At 37.8% G+C, this 20,528-nt stretch overlaps 2 protein-coding genes across 4 annotated transcripts; one reads left to right on the plus strand and one right to left on the minus strand.

Moving 5' to 3' along the window:
- Positions 1–11,804: 11,804 nt before the first annotated feature.
- LOC116192015 (reticulon-like protein B23) lies at positions 11,805–14,231 on the plus strand. Of its 2 annotated transcripts, XM_031520405.1 has the most exons (5): positions 11,805–12,066; positions 12,183–12,324; positions 12,447–12,545; positions 12,671–12,740; positions 13,936–14,231. In XM_031520405.1, exons 1-5 carry the CDS (start codon positions 11,897–11,899, stop codon positions 14,046–14,048), a joined length of 594 nt encoding a protein of 197 aa, XP_031376265.1. In that variant the 5' UTR covers positions 11,805–11,896; the 3' UTR covers positions 14,049–14,231. The 2 variants fall into 2 exon arrangements, with proteins under 2 accessions (XP_031376265.1, XP_031376266.1); XM_031520406.1 differs by lacking the exon at positions 12,447–12,545 and having other exon boundaries at positions 11,810–12,066.
- Positions 14,232–14,335: 104 nt separating this feature from the next.
- LOC116192014 (probable mitochondrial adenine nucleotide transporter BTL1) lies at positions 14,336–17,197 on the minus strand. 2 transcript variants are annotated; one of them, XM_031520403.1, is made up of 6 exons: positions 16,751–17,197; positions 15,981–16,075; positions 15,700–15,754; positions 15,421–15,624; positions 14,975–15,212; positions 14,336–14,825 (listed from the first exon to the last, which is right to left on the minus strand). In XM_031520403.1, exons 1-6 carry the CDS (start codon positions 16,937–16,939, stop codon positions 14,575–14,577), a joined length of 1,032 nt encoding a protein of 343 aa, XP_031376263.1. In that variant the 5' UTR covers positions 16,940–17,197; the 3' UTR covers positions 14,336–14,574. The 2 variants fall into 2 exon arrangements, with proteins under 2 accessions (XP_031376263.1, XP_031376262.1); XM_031520402.1 differs by having other exon boundaries at positions 14,347–14,825; positions 15,421–15,754; positions 16,751–17,186.
- Positions 17,198–20,528: the final 3,331 nt, after the last annotated feature.

The following is a 20,528-nucleotide window of genomic DNA, read 5'->3' on the forward strand; positions in this document are numbered from 1 at the left end:
TTCAGTCCGACTGACAATATAGGTCAAAACGACTAACGCGGAATACAGACACGAGATACGCTCTCAGAAACGGTAACTTTGCTCTGATCGCCTGAAACGAGCATTATCGACTTCTGAACCTCATGATCACCCGAACATTTCCTCATGCAAAGATGGTCAATCTTAGGCTCATTTGAATCGTTTTTGCACGCACATCGCCAATTTGACGTTTATTTGAGCCACGGGCCTCGAACGCGCGACCAATCGAGATTCGAAATATCCCCGACTCTCCCCCAAAGGCCCGTGGGACCAACAACCAACCATGATCAGCTTCCAAGCCATGGCCGCCTCCTTCCCTTGTCATCTTCTTCATCAAGCTAACAAGTCAATTTACCTTTGTCCTCTTGCAAAATATCTAGCCTACTTCCATTTCCATACTCAACCATCATTATCCATCCATTAATGCTTTAATCCATCCTCATCTTCATTAAGTGGCTGCCATCCTCTAATCCCATCTCTAATCTAGCTTTGCTTTCATTAATCAAGCCATTAGCTTTGCCTATAAATAGCCTAGACTTCATTATGCTACCACACACACGTTGCATCTTCTTCAAGCTCAAATGTTGAGAATTGGTGTATGCCCTAGAGGCAATCTGTCATCAATTCTGTAATATGACATATATTTCATTATAATACAAGGCATTTATGTTATTGTGTGGGTTGCGCTGAATATTAATTTTACACAATAACATCCTTGGAATAGTAGGTTCAACAGGCATCAAGTGTGACTTGATTGTGAGATCTTATAATGACCAAACACTATTCCTAAATGTCCCTAGTCAAAGTATTATCGTTAATTAGGACAACGATAATGCGGTTAGACTAGTGTAGGTGTAGATTGATGACCAAATCTCACAGGTCATAGATGTGGAGACATCGAGTCACACCGCAGGTATACATTAAGAGTAATGTGTACTGGACTGACCCGTCATGAGACTGCTACATAGGTTGTTACGTGACTGTCATTAGCAGATCTCATAGTGACTATGATGCAGTGGTCCTTTGACTTGAGGTCATCATAGTTTCCTACATGTAATGTCGTATACTTTGATACTGTTAAACGCCACCGTAACAAGCTGATTATAAAGACAGTTATTGAGTATACCACAGAGCATGGAGAGGAATGTGAGTGACCAAGATAGGATTTGTCCCTCCTACGTAATGGGAGCGATATCTCACAGCGGCTTGGTAGGCAAAGTCTATAAGTGTATGCATACCCAAATGAGTCGATATAGGAATATCGATCTCATTTGTTCTGATAGACTTACCCGGTAAACCAAGAAAAAGAGATTGAGCCATACAAGGATGACAACGATCATGCCTTGGGCTCAATAGAGATATAGAGGACAAAGGGATTATATTGTACGGTAACATAGGTCATAAGGTTCGTCGAGAAGTTGACTTTCTGATTACTTGAGTAGTAGTGATGCATTGCTAGATGCCGCTCACTGTTTGTAATATTGAAATAGAGATTTCAATATTACTCTCAACGTAATCGGGAACCTACAGGGTCACACACTACGACCAAATCGACGAGATGGTTTTGAAACACTAAATCTGTCTAATTGAGATTAGATGGGTTACGGTGCGATTAGTTAATCTGATATTTAATGAGATTAAACTTACCGATTAATTAGATCCGATTTATTAGATTAATTGGACTCGATTCGATACACGTAATACACAAAATAAAGACACACGGGCCCTAGAACCGGAGCCACTTGGCAATTCCATGAATGGCCATGTGTGGCCATTTTGCATGGTGAGCCATATGGTCATCCACTTGGCCATTTGCATGGAAGACATGCAAAGTCAAACCTCACCCACGTTGCATATAAATGGCAACAAAATGGGAAAGGTTCTGACATGCATATATATATGAATGTATGTGTGTGTGTTTTTCTGACATACATATATATGTATGACATATATATGCGTGCGGATGTTTTGTGTACATAAGGGTGTGTGTACGAGAGTTCAAATTGGATATGTTCGATTTGAAGACGTCCATTAGTCTTATTGTTATCGGAGTCACACCGGTGTTTCCTTCGAGCATTGGCCGCTAGCATCGCTGATCTCGAAGACTCGTTGACGAAGTCGGTGTGGATACCGGTAGAGGCGTCACACGTGGGACGCTTGGTCAACGGTTTAAAAGATTTCAGGTACACTTTATCTATTCCCATTCTACTAGTAAGTCTTGAGATCTAGTTTCACGGGTAGGAAATTTTGAATTTCTATTCCTTTCACGCTTCCGTAAGCCCCGTGAAACTAGCATCAAACACTCAAGCAAAAAGCTCTCAAGCTCCCTTAGTTTCAGCAAAATCGCAGCGGCCCAGCACAGCCACTGAACAAGGCCAAAATCGTCGGAAAACAAACCGTTTTAAGGCGACCGCCTTCCCAACTTAACCAAGCTTCAAACAAATTACATACCCCACATGTATTCAACCTCCCGAGTCCATTTCCGGGGTTAGTTTCAGCATTTGAAGCCCCCAGCTCATCGTTCCAGGCCTGACCAGAATCGGGTCTCTTTGGTGTTTTCCCGGTTTTCCGACGACCACCTTTCCGACTTAACTCGGAACTCAACCAAACTTCATACCCCCCATGTTTTCGACCTCCTGAGTCCATTGGTGGTGTTAGTTTTGCCATTTGGGGCCCCCTTCAGCCTGTTCTAGCTCTGTACAGAATCAAGTCTCCTTGGTGTTTTCTCGGTTTTTCGGCAACCATCTTCCCGACTTAACCCGGAATTCAACCAAACTTCATACCCCCCCCTCCCCCCCATATTCGACCTCTCGAATGCATTGGTGGTGTTAGTTTCGAGATTTGAAGCCTCCAAGAGACACATTCTGAGCTTTAGTCGAGTTTCTTCCCTCCAATGACTAAGGCAAGTCATGCCATCACTTCCTAAGGGTCCCTCATGACCCTCACTCTCCCTTGTGACAAGGAGGTCGCGATCCGAGAGCCGTTCATCCAAGAACAGCTGTGCGCTCAGACGCCCATACACGCGCTCCAAACGCCCATACGCGCGCTCCAAACGCCCATACGCATGAGCAGACGCCCAGTTATGCGTTCAAACACGCAGTCACGAGCTCAGACACCCAGACGCGCTCTTAGACGTCCCAGTCGCGCGCTCAGATGCCCAGTTGTGCGCTTAGTCGCCTCCGACGAGTACTCCAAACGCCCGCCAGCGTGCTCCATACGCCCAAGCGCACGCCCAGACGCCCGAGCGCACCCCAGACGCACGTCGAGCACACACCCATACGCCCGAGCACACGCCAGACGCCTGGGCGCACGCCCGCACGCCTACACCCAAGTGTCTGAGCACCCGTTCGAGAGTCCAGCCGAGTCATCCGACTCTCCAACCCTTCTCTGACTCTTTCCTCGTATCCCGAGGCTAGGTATAACACTCCCAACTTAGAGAAGTTAGGACTTTTACATTATCTTTGTGTTTGTGGAGTAATAAGGCGATTCAAATCCGATATGCATGGAAGATGGCATTTTTATACGTTTTCATGTTATATCATCCATGTCTTTATTATATACTATGCTAGCATGTTGGTAAAAGGTTTGAATCAAAGTCGAGAAAACCTCATTGGCTCGGGTATACCAAGGGAGCCTCTCGGCCTCACCCCAAGGAAGGTGGTCGAGAGCTCCTCTTAAGTATCTCGGGCCATGCGCGGCTTCCTTACCCTGATTTAGGTCGTTTCTCGATTTTTATTTTTTTTTTACATTTTTTCGCCTTTACGAGTCGGTGTCATTTTATCGATTCCTTTAAATATCATGTTTGTGTATATTTGAGTGCTTGTATGTGTTCTCCAAGATCATGGCTGCACCGAACCGAACCAGGTTAAGGTGGCTCACGGCCTCTCCCTTGAGAAGTTGGCCGAGAGCTCCTTGACCCTAGTCAGGTCAAGGGAAGGCCTCCTCTTCCGCTTTAAGATCGATTCTCAGAATTGATTGTAATTGTCTACAATCTGCATGTTGCTTGTTACTTTTCTGTTCTTGTTTGTCTAGGCGAGTCGAGCCCGACTCATAGGTCGCATTGCACTTGGGGTCCAACGCCCTAATCATCAATCATGGGATCCAACATGCCATTCATTGAGAGCACAATTGAATTCAGTTTTCGGTATTTTACTAAACTCATGGTGAGTTAGAGCGGAATAATAACCGAATACAAACTGACTGAGATTCAAGCATTTGTAATTTGTATTTTGTATTATTTTGAGAGAACATTGTAAGGGCTTTACTTTGTATATTCATTTCTGTAAGAATCATGGCCGGTGAGTGAACGGTCCTAGAGCCAAACTAATTGAGTCGATCCAATGCTTGCCCAGATGAGAGTAAGCCCAAGATCTCGCGGTTCCGGTTCACACAGAAATTCAACCATTATGGTTTAATGAACTGTAATGCGAGGATAGTAAATCGATTCCCCGATATATGAGCCTACTTTTCCCTCGGCTTCTCAATTCGCATTGTTTAGTTCATCGAATTTTTGGTGTCAAAAATGTGTAAGTCGAGCGATGCCTAATCCACGCGGTAAATAAATAAAACAGCAAGTCTAGCAAGTTAAAATACCGAAAGGACGTGCGGGATATAGGCTCGCACGTAACGTGAACCCCCGAACTTGGATTTTCTGGTTCCGTAATAATCAGTGCCTTAGCAAAACTATGTGTATCATTACCCCTAGACCCGGGCAACTCACCGGCCATCGACCTTCAGGTCGTAAACAGGTAGTGGCGCCTCCTTCTCACGCATACCCGTCACGCATCCCCAAGAAGGTGGACACTCCTAAACCACGCGATTCAGTCGTGCGTATGCGGGCCCCGACTATAGCACATTCGGGTTTGTACAACCGCCGACCCCCTTCCTCCCTTTGCTCTAGCCCAACCCTTTCCCTTTTTTTCTTAATTTTCAATATTATTTTTATTAAATAAAAAAATATGGGATCCACTCATCGAATAATATGGCGACACATGGCGCCGTCAATGCTTAGTCAGCCAATACCATTAGAATTGATGGAATTTTTAACGGCGTGCTAAATTTGATACTAAAATGAAAGATTGTGTATTTCTATACTATTTTTTAAAGGAAAAAAAAACTCCATGTGGTTTGGGGTCGGGACAAATCGCATCATGTTCTTTTGTTTGGCACAGTTAGCCCCTATGTGGTTTGCTCCGTTAGACATAGGGGTTATGGCACTAATTTTTTTCTATTTTTAGTCCTCAATCTTTAACTTTTTAATCATTTTGGTTCTAAAACTTTTTCCTTTATCATTCCTATCATCAACTTTTCATTTTGTTTCATTTTAATCCTATAAAGAAAATCGAAAGGGAAGGAGGGGTCGGGGCCGCCAATCAGCGACCCCCACCTTTCCACCGAGGTCACCGGTACCCACGGAGGATGCCAGCGACCTCGGTAGAGGGGTCGGGGTCGCCGATTGGCGGCCCCAACCCCGAATCGACCGAGGACCTCCGACTTGGAGTACTGGTCGATTCGGGGTTGGGGTCGCCAATCGACGACCTCGACCCCTCTATCGAGGTCGCCGGCGTCCTCCGTGGGTACCGGCGACCTCGATAGAGGGGTTGGGGTTACCGATTGGCGGCCCCAACCCCAAATCGACTGAGGACCTCTAACATGCGTCCTCCATGGGTACTGGCAACCTCGGTGGAGGGGTTGAGGTAGCCGATTGGCGGCCCCAATCCCAAATCAATCGAGGACCTCTGACTGGCATCCTCCGTGGGTACTTGCGGCGGCCCCGACCTTTCTTGCCTTTCGATTTTCTTTATAGGATTAAAATGAAACAAAATGGAAAGTTGAGGATAGTAATGATAAAAGAAAAAGATTTAGAACCAAAATGATTAAAAGACTAAATATTGATGATTGAAAATGGAAAAAAAATTAACGTCATAACCCCCTATGTCTAACGGAGCAAACCACAAGGGGGCTAATTATTCCAAACAAAAGAACATGGTGTGATTTGTCTCGAATCCAAACCACAATGGGGGTTTTTATCTTTTTCCCTTCCTGAAATGTCGTGCTAGAATTGAGAAATTGAGTAAAAATCGTGCCTTTTATGCGACCCTAATATTTATTGCATCTCCAGGAAAATTAACAAATATTAAAAAAATCAAGCTTACATCTCTTGGCAATTTGACAATAAAAGAAATCTATTAAATTCGGTGCATAGAAGTTCATGTGCATGACTGAAAGGCTGCATATTACAAATTTATACATATGATATAATATATAGATATATATTCCATAAATATGTGAGACAAATGGTATTGTATTCCATGTTTGTCCTATTTAACCGACCACTTTGATGGAGGTTTGTAGCATCATCCGAGTAAATACAGAATGAGATAGTAGAAACATGAGCTTGTAATATAGCTACACCTAATCGATCTTTGCATGAATTATTGCTCTATACGATGTTTCTTTTGAGATCGGAACTTTCTTGTTGAAAGAACTCAATTGTACAGAAAACTTGGAAAATGATGACATTTCAATTTCCATTTGCTTCAAATTATAAATATATTGGTTTATGTAATGCCATTTAAAAGTCAATTTAATTCACATTTCTTGACGTCTATGCTCAAGAACGTTCTTTTAAGCATCATCTCAAATTTGCAATTCACATTTGTTCCCATTTTAAGTTTATTATAACAAAATAATAAATGTCAGAGAGAGCGATATTCATATACTTGACGACTACAACAGAACGCATTGACTATATGTGTTAACTAATGATATCACTCGACTAGTTATAACGTTTCTTGCTAGCTACTAAAATGTCACTCAAGGATGAGCTACAGATTTGGCAATTTGACAAATTTCGAGAAACGATATTCATCTTCGTCTCTCTATCATCTCGGCATTATATTAAAAATTTGTATAATGAATTAACTTTTGTGGCTCTTTGTTTGAGGTTTTTCATTAATAGTAGCCAATTATTCAAATTGTGATATACTCAATTTATTCAAATTGATGTAAAAGGAAAATATTACAATCGAAGCACTGCTTTTTGATAAATTTGTATTCTAGTTATTTTAATAAAATATTGTATGCATAATTTAAAGTTATAAAATTAACGTATGAAACAACAATATGAAAATATTACTTTTAATTCGTTTACCAAGTGATTTTTCTAATGAACACCCAATACTTTCAATTGAAAGTCAAACATATTGGCATAACTAAACCAATTATCATTTATTTATTTAAAATAAATATCACAAATAAATAAATAATATACATAATAAACTATATGAGATTAAACTCTATCCTGATTGACATTTTAATGATATTTATAGATATGTAATTTTAATAAATTCATAGATACCTACAGGAAATTATAATCATAGATACCTACATGAAATTATAATGAAACTTATTGTCAATATTCAAATAATTTTTCATATTTAAGTTTCCTAATAAAATTATTAAATATTTTAAATTTTCTATAAGGAACTATAGAAAAAATTAAATAAGTTGTAACCGATATGAATTTCTTCATTATTAAAATATTGCTATAAAACTCTATATATATTTAAATTGATGCAATATTAATAAGAGCAAAAAAACTATATTTGTCTCTTTAAAATATTTTAGAATGTCAAATCTATAGCAAAATCTTTTATATATATGGCGAATAAAAATTTTAAGATTTTATTTTTTACAAATCATTTCATAGATGATAAATTAAAATTGATTACATTTCTATAGAACCCAAATTTAATTATTTTATTTTATTACATTTAATACATAATTTGGGCGGATAGTACCCGTAAAAGTTATATATATGTGTGTGTGTGTGTGTGTGTAAGCACCCATTTCCGGCTAAGGCTCGATCATTTGCAAAGCAAGCTCTAAGCACATCATTAGTCTAAGAGCATGCGTAAATAGATCGAAAGTATAAAAGGATAACTCCATAAGACAGTTCTCAAGATGCGTTGGATAAATCCTTCAGTATAATCCTTAAGCATTTGCTGACATAAGGTGCCATCTTAAAATTGGTATGGTGGTTAGCCACATTTCCCTCTCCAGGTTCGCAAGTAAGAAAAAAATCATTTCCTAAAATATTGTGTATTTCTCGGAGATTTTTGCCTCAAAACCCGATTGTCCGTACTTTCCCTCGAAATTTTGGTACCTTGTTTACTCTCGACTTATGAAAACCCAAATGTCTTTGATTCACGCATTTTATCCAATATGGGAAGAGTTCAAGACTGAAAAAATCAATATTCTTGCGTAGCGGATAACATCTGTCACGGGATGTTTTCAGAAATTTCTTTCAATTTTCATGCAGGAATGGTGTAAAAGGAAATATTTCTCATGGTCAAAAATATTTTCAAGAGGATTTTCAAGAGAAATATTTTTCGCAATTTATAAAATATTTGCAAATCAAATTACACCGAAATATACATCGGAAAGGGCGAAAACGGGTTTTCCATCCATTCTGGAGGCAAAAACATATTCGCAAATAGAAAATCTAAGTTAAATTCAAAAAAACTGCAAATTATGAGGAAAATGACTGTTTGGGAGGCTGGGCGCGGGTAGTAACCGCTACAAGTGTGCATGGAGACCGAGTATACTCGGAACTGGTTGGAACATGCCCGTTAGGGTAGGGTTCTTGTAACTCCAATTGAAAATATGGTTGAGTTCATGTGGCAATTTAAGGAACTAGTGAAAATAGGTTATCATTCCAGTTCCAACATACAAGGTACCCATGGAACCGATACTCGGGACCTATATATTTTTTTGAAAAAAATTATTTTATATTTACATAATCCTCTATCTGCGATGTCAATAGCTACAGAAACCTAAAAGGAGCTTATTTGCTTTGTCTATTAAAGAAAAGTACATCATCCTTTTTTTTTCTCTAAATAGCTATATATTCTTTTAGTTGCTTATTTACTTTATCTACTACATAATCCTAAGGAGAGTTATATAATCCTTTAGTTCTATGGTTGGATGGATAGATGATATTCGATTAATCTATGTCGATATTTATCTATTTTTCATAACTGTGAATGAGATCTTTTCAATTTTATTTATTTCATTTATTGTGTTTAAAGATAAAAAAAAATATAAGAAAAAGTTACAAGTTCCAACAGGGTGCCTAGAACCTGTAGTATAATTCAGGTTCCGAGTAAGTTTCAGTTCTAGGTCCAAACGGGGAAGGATCCAGTTACAAAATCTTGAAACTTGTCCATTACAGGATAGGGTCCGGGTACTGTTAAAAAAATAGGGTACCCGGACCCGCATACTCCTAGTAACCATGCAGCACTAGTATTACCCGCGTCAAAGTACGGAAGCGCGGGGTCATAGGTGCGGTTAGTAACCGCACCCATCAGTTGGCGTCCAGAGCAATTAAAAATCATTTTTCAATCTTGAAACTTTTAAAAACGTTAGAAAACGACCCAAACCTCTCTTCCCCTATAAATAGAAGATGAATTTTCAGTAATGAGGACTTTTGGCTCCCCTCATGTGTTGAGAAAGAGCTGAAATTCACCAACGTTTCCTCCCCACACACCCGAACACTTGGTTTTCTTAACATTTGCCCCGATTGAGGCGAGGTTTCGGAATCCAAAAAGGAGGTCCATTCCCGATCCTTGGAGAACCCACACTCAAGCCCGACTTCACATCCTAGGCGGCCCTACATTGACATCCTTTGAAGGATTCCCAAGTCCCCGACTTACAATTTAGGTATAATTTCTAAACGCCAAGTCATGATGTGAGTAACACGACTTAACCGCATTTCATGTTAAACACCTAAAATAAAGTCATGGGGCTAATAATCGGGTCTAGGTTGTTACATACGGGTAGATAGGCCAGTACGAGGTGTTTGTGCGTGTTGTATGCATATGTCGTGTTCGGTTTCCTTGGTACGAAAGCTGAGAGATGGGTAACGAGAGTAGGTTATCATGCATAATCACTAGATCTGACCTTTAGGACTCGATAAAAGTTTATACATACCATGCTTCTGTGTTTTGGTGCCTTGAAATTTGTTTTTCCAAACTTTTTCCGTGTTTTCGTTTTAGTCCAAGTGTGTTTTTCAAACCCCATCCATTTCGACCTCAGCCCAAATTTTTTCCCACATCTCCTCATGAGTTTTGAAGGCTATATACTCAAGTTTCGTGAATTTCTGGGAGCTGCAACTCTTTTATAAATCTGTTTCAACTAGGTCCAGAGGCATATTTTGAACATTTCTGAGTTTCCAAATCAGCCCAAATGCTTTCCAGGGGTTTAAAACATGTTTTTGCATCCGCAAAACTCGATTCCTACTCGTTTTGGACTCAGCCCATAACTTTTTCTGACTTTACAGATGGGTACCCGAATTTTCTGCAACCCAAAATGACCCCAGAACGTTTGGGGTCCTGATCTGTGAGTTTCGGACCCTCTGGATAAGTTTCGGGCATTTTATGTGTTTTCGTAAACATTTCCAGTTTTTACAGATTGGCCCCTGGGACTTTACTGAGCTGTGAAACAGCCCCAGGATAGGTGGGACATTTCCAGAATGGTCCCAGGGCTGTGAGCTTCAAGTATTGGGCCTTTCGAGTGATTTTCGGGTGATTTTCGGGCATTTTACACGCTTTTTAGGGCATTTTCCAGATTTTACAGATTTGCCCCAATCTTTCCAGAATCAGCAGATCAGCCCTCAACCATTTCCAGCATCTTCAAATCAGTTCCTCGACATTTTAAATCGAATTTCAATGCTATGTTTGTGTGATGGACAAAATTAATCCGGTAATTCACATGCTCAGGTTAAATGGGTGTGTTCATGACACGTGAATTGAGAGAAACGTAAGGATGACCATGTATTTAGGATTAATCAATTCTAAAAAATAATAAAATTGGCAACTTAGACGATTAGAGTACCGATTAGGGCGGGTTATTAGCTTCCTAACTTCTAATCCGTAATAGAATCCTCGAACTTGGTGTTTTTGGATCAAAGACTAACAAAAGCTTAGGTGGTTAGTGTCATGCTCCATTTAGGAAATCTATTTTTCTAGTTAGCCTAAAATTAACTTGTGGCGACTCCCATCAATGACCCCTCACTCGATTTGAAAGCCCCCCGTTGGGTTGGATTTTCGTTTCAACAATATATATAAAGTTGTATCTCATCCTATAGAATTAGAATAGTCAATGAAGTTATCTCATATCCTACTCCCACCCTATTAAATATGGTTTGAATAGTAAATATAGTTATTTATCACTTTACTAATACTAAATAGGATTAAATAGCAAATATCAAAATTATTTTAAAATTATTTTTTATTAAAATGTTATAAAGAAGAAAAAAATTATATCTCACACCCTATTAAATAGGATTGAATAATAAATGTTAAGATAATATTTAGGTTAATTTTTAATAAAATATAATCAAAATAATAAAAACTTAATAATTTATTAAAATAAAATTTACATTAAAATTTACTATTAACAAAATACACTAACTAAATTTTCCTAATTACTTTTATCTTCATCCTGCGAAATCAAACTAAATCAAATTAAAATAAACTCTAAGCTTGCATTTGCATTTGATTTTCAAGTTGAATAAGTGATTCAATTCAACTTAATTTCGTACAATGATCGTAAATGTTAATATATATGTTAAAAAATTAATTATAAAAAAATATGAGTGAGAAATGATTATTAAATAACATAAAAAACAAGACAGTGATGATTATTATATTGGAGAATTTGTCGAATAACATAATCGAGTTGAGTAAAGTTATAATTTGAAAAATAAACAAAGTCTCCGTTACGAAACGCAACATAGATGAAGACGACCACGGGGGAGAGAGAGAGAGAGAGAGAGAGAAAGAGGTGATGAGAAGACAAGAGGAGGAGAAGAAGAATGGGGAATGAGGTGGGGAAAGCGGTGATAGTGATGATATGTGGGAGCCTCGTCTATTACCACTGCGCCTTCCGCAATTCTAGCCTCCTCTCCCTGCTTTCCGATGTCCTTATCGTCCTCCTCTGCTCCCTCGCCATTCTTGGCCTCTTCTTTCGCCAATTGAACATTGCGTATATTCTTTTCCTTGATTTGATTATCTTTGCCTGATTGATTGATTGATAATCCATTTTCCATGCCCTGACCAGTGATTTGCGCATAACATATTTCTTCTTTTGGAACCATCCAGGGTTCCGGTGGATCCGCTGGAGTGGCAAATCTCTCAGGATGCCGCTAATAGCATAGCGGCCTGCCTGGCTAATACAGTTGGGGCTGCTGAGTCCGTTCTGAGGGTTGCTGCTACTGGCCATGACAAGAGATTGTTTCTCAAGGTACTTCTCATGCTTGCATTCCCGGGGATCAAATTCTTGAATGTCACCTTTCGATTTGTCTTGTCCCTTGCAATTGGTAGTTGATTGGTTAGTTCATTTCAATTTTCATGGATGGCATGCAGTTACATTTGTTTATAAGTTCTGAGAAGTTCTGTAGTAGGAGCAGATTTTTATGGATGTTGGGCACACGTCATCTCTCCCCATTAGATGCTGATGAACATGTACCTATTCTTGTGCCAAATCTTCAATATGTATCCTTCTGCTGCCCCATGTTGAATTACTCCAGAACAATATTATCCTGTGTTCTGGAAGCCTACCCAAATCACCGTGTTGGCTCTCTTTCCAGGTGGTTGTCTGCCTATATATACTATCGGCTATAGGGAGACTGCTGTCAGGTGTAACAGTGGCGTATGCTGGTAATATTCTGTTCCACTCAATCTGTTCTCTTACGCAACATGTTTCATCTCCAATAAGGAGGACTTATTCGTTGTTAGTTTCTCCACATGGTGCATCGTTAGGCACTGGAGATCTTGTGGTTTCACCACTTATGTACTTTGATTATGTTTGGTACATCAAAATCGAAATGAATGTAATTGATATTTCATCATTTTCTCCATTTCTTTCTTTAGTGTTCTTTTATGAGTTGGAAAGAACATTCCAATAGGATGATATTTTTTCTCAACTTAATGAAATTATCTTCCTTCGAAAAACTTAAATAATGTTTATTCCATCATTTCTACTGGTTTTTATTTAAGTATGATATATTTTAGGGTTAATAACTAAAAAAAGTACAAACTTTTTAAATTTTAACAATTCTAGCACGAACTTTTTTCTTTAACTTAAAAATGGACAAACGTTCGATTTGATAAAAATTCTAGCGCGGCGTCAAATTTTCCGTTAATTCGAACGCAATTGAGGCCATAGAGGGCGTCAGCGATTCCAACTGGGGGGTGGTGGCTGGAATCGAGGCCCCCACCACCTGTAATCGGGAGAGCGCTCCTCAATTCCGTCCAAATTAACGGAAAATTTGATGCCGTGCTATAATTATTATCAAATCGAAAGTTTGTGCATTTTTAGGTTAAGGAAAAAAATTAGTGCTAAAATTGTTAAAATGTGAAAAGTTTGTGCTTTTTTTGTTATTGACCCTATATTTTATTTGAGGTTCTTATATCTGAATATATGTATAAATCAAAATCTTGATGGAAAAAGATCATTTTTCTCTCCATAAAATTATATTTCACATAATAGAACCCATTCAATTAATTTCCATTCAATTCCGGCGTACCAAATGTGACCTTTCTGAAGTGTCTGAGAATCCTATTTAGTGGATATAATATTTTGAGAGGTGCTGTGAATTTGGCTTGCAATGTTGCGAAAATAGTGACGTAGAACTGTCACAAGCTAAAGATGTTAGAAAGTTAAATAATTGTCTCTAATCAATAGCATGACATGATGTCATTTAGTATATGTATGTATGTATACTAAGTGACATAAATGTCCCATATGAAGTTATTTATCACTATGTTTACTGTGCTATGATTACTGTTGTGTCAAAATAAGGTCTGTTGCAGATCCATGATTAACTCGGATGCTGTTACCTCCATGGGACAGGGTTGTGCTTGTTCTGTCTCTACATGCTGGTTGAGAGCTTTCCATCAAGCAATAGCAGCATTTCACGGCTCTGGAGAAGTGGTGGTGCTGCAGCGGAGCAAGATAACCCTTAGCCTACTGCTGTGATAATGTTCCTGTAAACTCATCTGTTGTATTTTTGTACACTAGACTCTTCTTCTATAATTAGATTCTATTTATTCAGTGAAGCCATTCCATAGATCTTGTTTTATGTACCTATGTACTTTTGGGTGAATGAAGACGGCTGCCTGAAGGCGGACTTAAGATTGATGGAAAAAGTTGGTCAATAAGTTGCTGCATTCTGCATTGAAGGATTAGAGACACATCAACATGAGGAATAGTAGCAGACCTCATTGCTGCATGCGGTTCAGATGTATCCTGCTTGATTGCAAGTGACAATAATCTATCTATGGCTGTAAAAAGGGAATATGAAAGGAGGTGGAGGAGTAATCTCTCTCACCCCCTCTGAGACTGAATCCCCACCTTCTTCGGTCTTTTACATCAAATAAGCTTTTCCCCCAACCAAGAACAACAAATAACATGTGGCGGTGGGATCCACTAAGTGGCTGCGGCGATGCATTGTAAGAAATATAAAAACGAATGCAAAATCAATTACATCAGTTATTGCAAGGGATGGTCAGAAAGTAAGATGTCCTTCCAAGCTTCGTAGAACATCCAGGTGATGCCAGAAGAAGGCATAACTTTCAAGCAACTTGCACCCCATCCCCTGTACAGCCCCATCAATCCCTGCTCCTGAACCACTTCAGCTAGAGCCGCTGCCATGTGAGGCGGGCACTTCCCTTGCAGAGCTCCCACCATTAGCCTCTTCCTCGCCACCTCCAAGGGAAAGCTTAGAGTGCTCGCTGTAAAACCTGTCCACAACCCCCAAGTAAAGTTCCAAAGAAACTCAACATCACTCCTCCGAATTGGAACAATATGTGTTTGTTAAAACTAATAGCCTCTTCCACCCATCAATGTGATGCATAGGAAAGAAATCAGCAAAATATATATAAACGCTCACCAGCTAGAGCCCCAATTAGAAGCAACTCCGGGCGGTTCAAGGATTTCTTTTTCTTCGCCGAACAGTAAGACTTCTTTGCAGTCTCATAAATGAAGTAATAGCTTGTACTATATGGAAGCATGCCAATCAGTGTAGGAGATATGCCGGCATAAAATGCACCGATCCCTCCATCCTGAAATATCTTACTAACAGCGACCCTCAGACTCGGATACATGTCGGGGCTCACAGTCAACCGATCCTGCATTCCCATTCCCCCCAACCAATAACCAGGATCAGCAAGGAATTCATCAGCATCCAGATAGTTCAATGCTTTGCTGCTAACAAGGAAAAGGCGAGCTCAGGAAGCACACCTTCATGATATTTGGACTATGTAAATCTTAATACAGCTCATAGCTCCTTGCTTCTTGACTCAGAATATGAAGAACTAGTTTCCTGGAATTATTTACCTTCAAAACCTCGAGGGGGTGGCATGCAAGAGTGCTAGCAATCCCAGCAGCAGCACCAGCAACAGCAACTGGAGAGACCCATGAAAGAGACAGGTTCAACGTGAGACCACCAATTTGCAATTTGGGGCTCTCGTCCTCATTCCATTTTTCTTGAGCAGATGTCACTGCTCGTTTCACACACTCGAATGTTCCAAGCTCAATTGCCTGCGTGGGGATTATACGGAGAATATTGATTGTGTTACCAGCCCACAACCCAGACAAGCCCTGCTGTTCAATTACCTCCAAGAAACTACCAGTGATACTTTTGGATCCTACACCGACCACCATCCTTGTCCTGGACAACCAAGTAATAACATAACTCGAATCTGGACAAATATATCAAGGGTAAACTATGGATACGATCACCAAAATTTGAGGAGTCAAAAAGCCATGCTCTAAGTAATCAATACAATGGAGACTGAGATTAGCCACAAAGAGGAGATGCGGTGCGGCTTAACAAGAGAAGTGCATCAGCAGAATGGCATTCTGAAATGAAAACCAATTGTAAGAGTGAAATGAACCTGATTGTCTCAAGAGGAGCAAGAACAGCTTTCGTCATAGCCCCCGCCAAAGCACCGCTAAGAAACTCACCAACTTCTCTTGCCCTGAAGAAATCCTGTTTTACATGAGAAATAGATAATTCACATTACATTATAAAAGAAGAACAGATAATTAGCCAGGATTAACGACCGCATAAACATTGTCCAATCGGTAGTAAAGGGATGAGCGATCCATTGAATAATACACACTTTGTGAAGAATTGCAAGATAGATCATTAATCCAGACACTCTGCTCTGACAAGGGCCACAGTTTCACGAGTGATGTAAGAGGATAGGGACAGGGCAAGACAGTTAAATATCTACAAGGAGGATGCTTATGCATCAGCGAATACAATCCTCATCTTGAAAATCCACGTGGTTTTACAGTTCTACATCGCAAAGTAACATAATAATGCCAATATAATATCGCACTGCCAATCATAGTGACCAGTAACCCGTGAGATGAATAGGCGGCCAATCTTTCATTGCAACACAACACAACGAAGCCAAAGGTCTTTGGCTGGCTAGTCGCCCACTTTCTCCTAATTTTGAAATGTAATAGCAGCGAAGAAAACAGATGCAACTCACAGTGAAGGAGCTCATATTACGAATGAATGAATCACGAATGAATTAATGAATATTCCAGCGAGCAGACACTTTATCTTTTCAGCTCAATGACAATGACAAGCAAGCAAATGCAGAGAGAGAGAGAGAGAGAGAGAATAAATTGAGATCCGAAAAGGGAAACGCACCCTGAGGACGGGCCTAAAGTCGGGGACTTGAAAACGGAGCTCCAAGGAAGGGGGTTCCCTGCCCCTCTCCTTGTCAAGGTCAAACATCTCCTTAGGGAGCATCAGCAGCAAACCTGAAACGTCTCCGAAGCCCCCATTACCGCCGCTACCGACGAAGCTCTTCTTCTGCGACTGTGATTCCAAAGCCATGTCCCCTTCTTCTTCTTTTTTTTTGTTTTGGGGTATCAAGAAGAAATCCCAACTTATATACAACCCTTAATAAGCAAAGAAAGAGAGTCGCGTCGTTGGGTTCAAGAGAAGAACCGGGCTCCCCTTCGAAATTAAAGCATAGATACATATTAAAAACACACCCAGAAAAATAAAAAAAAATTAAATTAAATTAAAACCTAATTTATGGTAAAATATTGATAATACTTTGCAGTGGTACAAGGAAAGAACAGTCGGACGGAGGGATGCGGCAGATATTTTAGTTGCCGCTTTTTAGCTGCCCCGGCCCGACCCTGTCCTGCCCTTAATCCATTCCCTTTTTTTGTCCCTATGTTGGGACTACGGATTCAGCATTGATTGGATTTTGTTTGGATCGCAAGTTATGAAGAATTATTAGAATAAAAGTTGCGATCAAAGTGAATTTAAATACAATTTAAATTTTATTTTTTATGTTTATATTTTTGTCTTTTTAACAATTGTAAAATTTTCAAACTTTCTGAAATTTTGTGAATATTTTTCTTTTTTCCTTGTATTTTTCAGATTTTCTTACTTTATATTTTGTTTATATTTTTATCCTTTTTTAAAAAAAATTACAATTTATTGTTTTTCTATAATTTTTTTTTATTTTTCTGAGTTTTTAGATTTTTTAACTCATCTTATATGGACAACACATCTTTTAAAATACAAACATGAACCTCGTGTGTTGACAAAGAAACATGAGATATAAATATTGAAAGTTTAAAACTCAAAAGTTCAAGAAACTTCCAATCCCAAATGGCATAGAATACAATCACATCTTACAATCTATCTGTCTGTCTATCTATCTATCTATCTATCTAACGAACTAAAACTCACGTTTGGGATGGCTTATAGTATATTGTGCCAAGTGTCCTTTCATATTCTTTTTTTAAAAAAAAATCCCGCATAAGTTTCTTTATTTTCAAAAATTTCTTCAAACTTATATAAATTTTCACTTTTATCCTTCTAATCTTTTCCAATATATTTAATTAGAATCGTCATATTTTTTTTCTTCCCTTTTCAAGCAAGTGCTTCCTGAAAATTAATTTCGAAAAAAAGAGCGTATGTTATAAAAAAAGAATATTAAATTCTAACTATTTTCAAAAAAGCATATGTTAAAACTCAAGTTTGGGACGGCTTATAGTATATTGTGCCAAGTCTCCTTCCATGTTCTTTTTTTTTTCTTTTTTAATTTCCCACACACGTTCTTGTTCTTCAAACTTATATAAACTTTTACTTTTATCCTTCTAATCTTTTCTGATATATTTGATTTCAACACTCGCATATGTTTCTCTTCCCTTTCTAAACACATGCTTCCTGAAAAAAAAATCGAAAAGAGCATATGTTGTGAAAAAGAATAGTAAATTATAACTATTTTCAAAATTAACTTCAAAAAAAGAGCACATCTTTCAATTTCAAGGTGCATGTGAGCAAATTTTAAAAAAGAAACAAGTGGCATGTGAAAATATTAAGGAATGATTATACATATGAGGAACTGGGTAGGATACAATGTGGCAAAATGAGCTTCTATAAGATTAATCATTGGAAATTAAAATGAAATAATACGAGAGTATACGAGGATTTATATTATATATCATTTTAAAATTATATTATTATACTTATAATAGTAGAATCATGCATACGTTTTCTTAAATAAAATATCATATAAATTAATGATTTTACTTACAACACTATTGGGGTTGATAGTAGTAGACGTGACTCTATTTCACTTCAATCCTAATTTAATTATAAAATATTGATCTTCAACTATAATCAATTTACGACTTATATTAAGTAATATTTTCAAATTTTTATATGAATTAAATGAAAGTTTCATCGACACTAATTAATTACATATAGTAGAATATTTGCCTCTCAAAACAAATATAACTTAGGCAAGTGTCTCAAATAAAACTTAAATATGCTCTAAATGATAAAAATCTAAAATGAAATATCGAAATCTCTAATTAAAGAAATGTATTAAGCATTTTAAGAGAGAAATTACAATGTACAAACTAATATGATTGTAATGAAAGAATGGAAAACTACTGGAGATAGAAAGTGAAGAGACGAATAAGAAGTACAAGACCACTAGATTAAGATGGGGAGTAAAAGAAAGGAAAAATAACTTACGTATCACAACATTTACATGTTATCTTAATTTTATTTCAACGTTAAATTTTTTTAGTTATCTCACGTTAATAGTTTGTTTCAAATCTATTCCGCCGTAAAGTTCGTCCTTTTTTTTACGGAAATGCTAATGTGATACGTTAATTATTTAACGGAGTTGACCTTGAGAATGCATGGGTCCCAATATAAGGAAACAATTACACTATATATCCTAACATTTTTGTTGTTTCTCAATTTTATCCTAACCTTTTGATGTATTCTCAATTTTTCCCAATATTGCGATAGTTTCTCGGTTTCATCCCAATCCTTTACTGTTTTCTCAATATTATCCCAACGGTTGGAATAACTTTGAGAAATTACGAAAAGGTTGGAATAAAATTGAGAAAAAAATAAAAAAAGGTTGGGATAAAATTGAAAAAATGTTAAAAGGGTGGGATACATAATGTTATTTCTTCCTTGTATTGAGACCCACACATTCTCCATGACAACGTTGTCAAGTAATTAACGCGTCACATCAGTATTTTCGTTAAAAATGGACAGAATGTTTACGGCATGATAGATTTGATACTAAACCATTAACTTTTGGATATCTCAGGAAAAAAAATCGACGTTGAAATAAAACTAAAAGAATATGTAAAAGTGATATATAGAGCAATTTTTCTTAAAAGAAATGGGACTAAAAAATAACAACATAAAACGAAGGAAATATTTATTTATTTTTATCTTTTTACATACTTGGTGACTGAAATGCAATTTCAATGTATTCTGATGTTAATTAAGTATAAAAGTTCGAATATATACCAAAATTATTTTTAAAAAAATTATTTATATGTGCGGATAATAATATATATTGGATCTATATCATTATGGATCATGGATTGAATATAAATTTATTTTATAAATAATTATTAAAAAATCCACGAATATATCACATAATCTTGAATTATAATACAAGTTTTCTGAAAGCTATATCAATATTGTCTTTCCTCGCCATTAACCAAATCATCCTTTTCAACCGCGAAATTTACATGGGCAATTCTCCTAGTAAAATATCAAACATTAAATACTAAAAAATTCAATAAAATTTCAAATAGTCGTCTGTTATCACATCAAGAAATATTTACTGAGATCAGTCTATAATAATTAACAGATATAAACTATATCTGACATAGTCGTATATATATGGGGAACTCGTACATTAATAAACTATATACCATTGTTAACAGAACTTGGCTGGACCGGCCGACTTGAACGGTCAGATCGAGAATTGGCACCATGTCCGATCCGGTTCGCCTGAAAATCCAAATTGTAGATTTGAACCGCCGAACCCATTAACCGGCCGATTTTGAGCAAAATTCCATTGAATCGGTCGATTTTATGGGTTTTTTATTTAGTGTAAAAATTGATTAGTTGTGTAAAGATT

The sequence above is a fragment of the Punica granatum genome, chromosome 1 (genome assembly GCF_007655135.1).
Source record: "Punica granatum isolate Tunisia-2019 chromosome 1, ASM765513v2, whole genome shotgun sequence".
Classification (NCBI taxonomy): Eukaryota; Viridiplantae; Streptophyta; class Magnoliopsida; order Myrtales; family Lythraceae; genus Punica; species Punica granatum.

What these genes read in the sequence shown, in the direction of transcription:
- LOC116192015 (XM_031520405.1), top strand. Translation starts at nt 11,897, where the DNA reads ATGGGGAATGAGGTGGGGAAAGCGGTGATAGTGATGATATGTGGGAGC. An exon ending in TTTCGCCAATTGAACATTGC is followed by an intron (nt 12,067 to 12,182) that starts GTATATTCTTTT and finishes GGAACCATCCAG; the next exon opens with GGTTCCGGTGGATCCGCTGG. An exon ending in TGTAACAGTGGCGTATGCTG is followed by an intron (nt 12,741 to 13,935) that starts GTAATATTCTGT and finishes TCCATGGGACAG; the next exon opens with GGTTGTGCTTGTTCTGTCTC.
- LOC116192014 (XM_031520402.1), bottom strand. Translation starts at nt 16,939, where the DNA reads ATGGCTTTGGAATCACAGTCGCAGAAGAAGAGCTTCGTCGGTAGCGGC. An exon ending in GCTCCTCTTGAGACAATCAG is followed by an intron (nt 15,755 to 15,980) that starts GTTCATTTCACT and finishes TTGGTTGTCCAG; the next exon opens with GACAAGGATGGTGGTCGGTG. An exon ending in TCTAATTGGGGCTCTAGCTG is followed by an intron (nt 14,826 to 14,974) that starts GTGAGCGTTTAT and finishes GGTTGTGGACAG; the next exon opens with GTTTTACAGCGAGCACTCTA.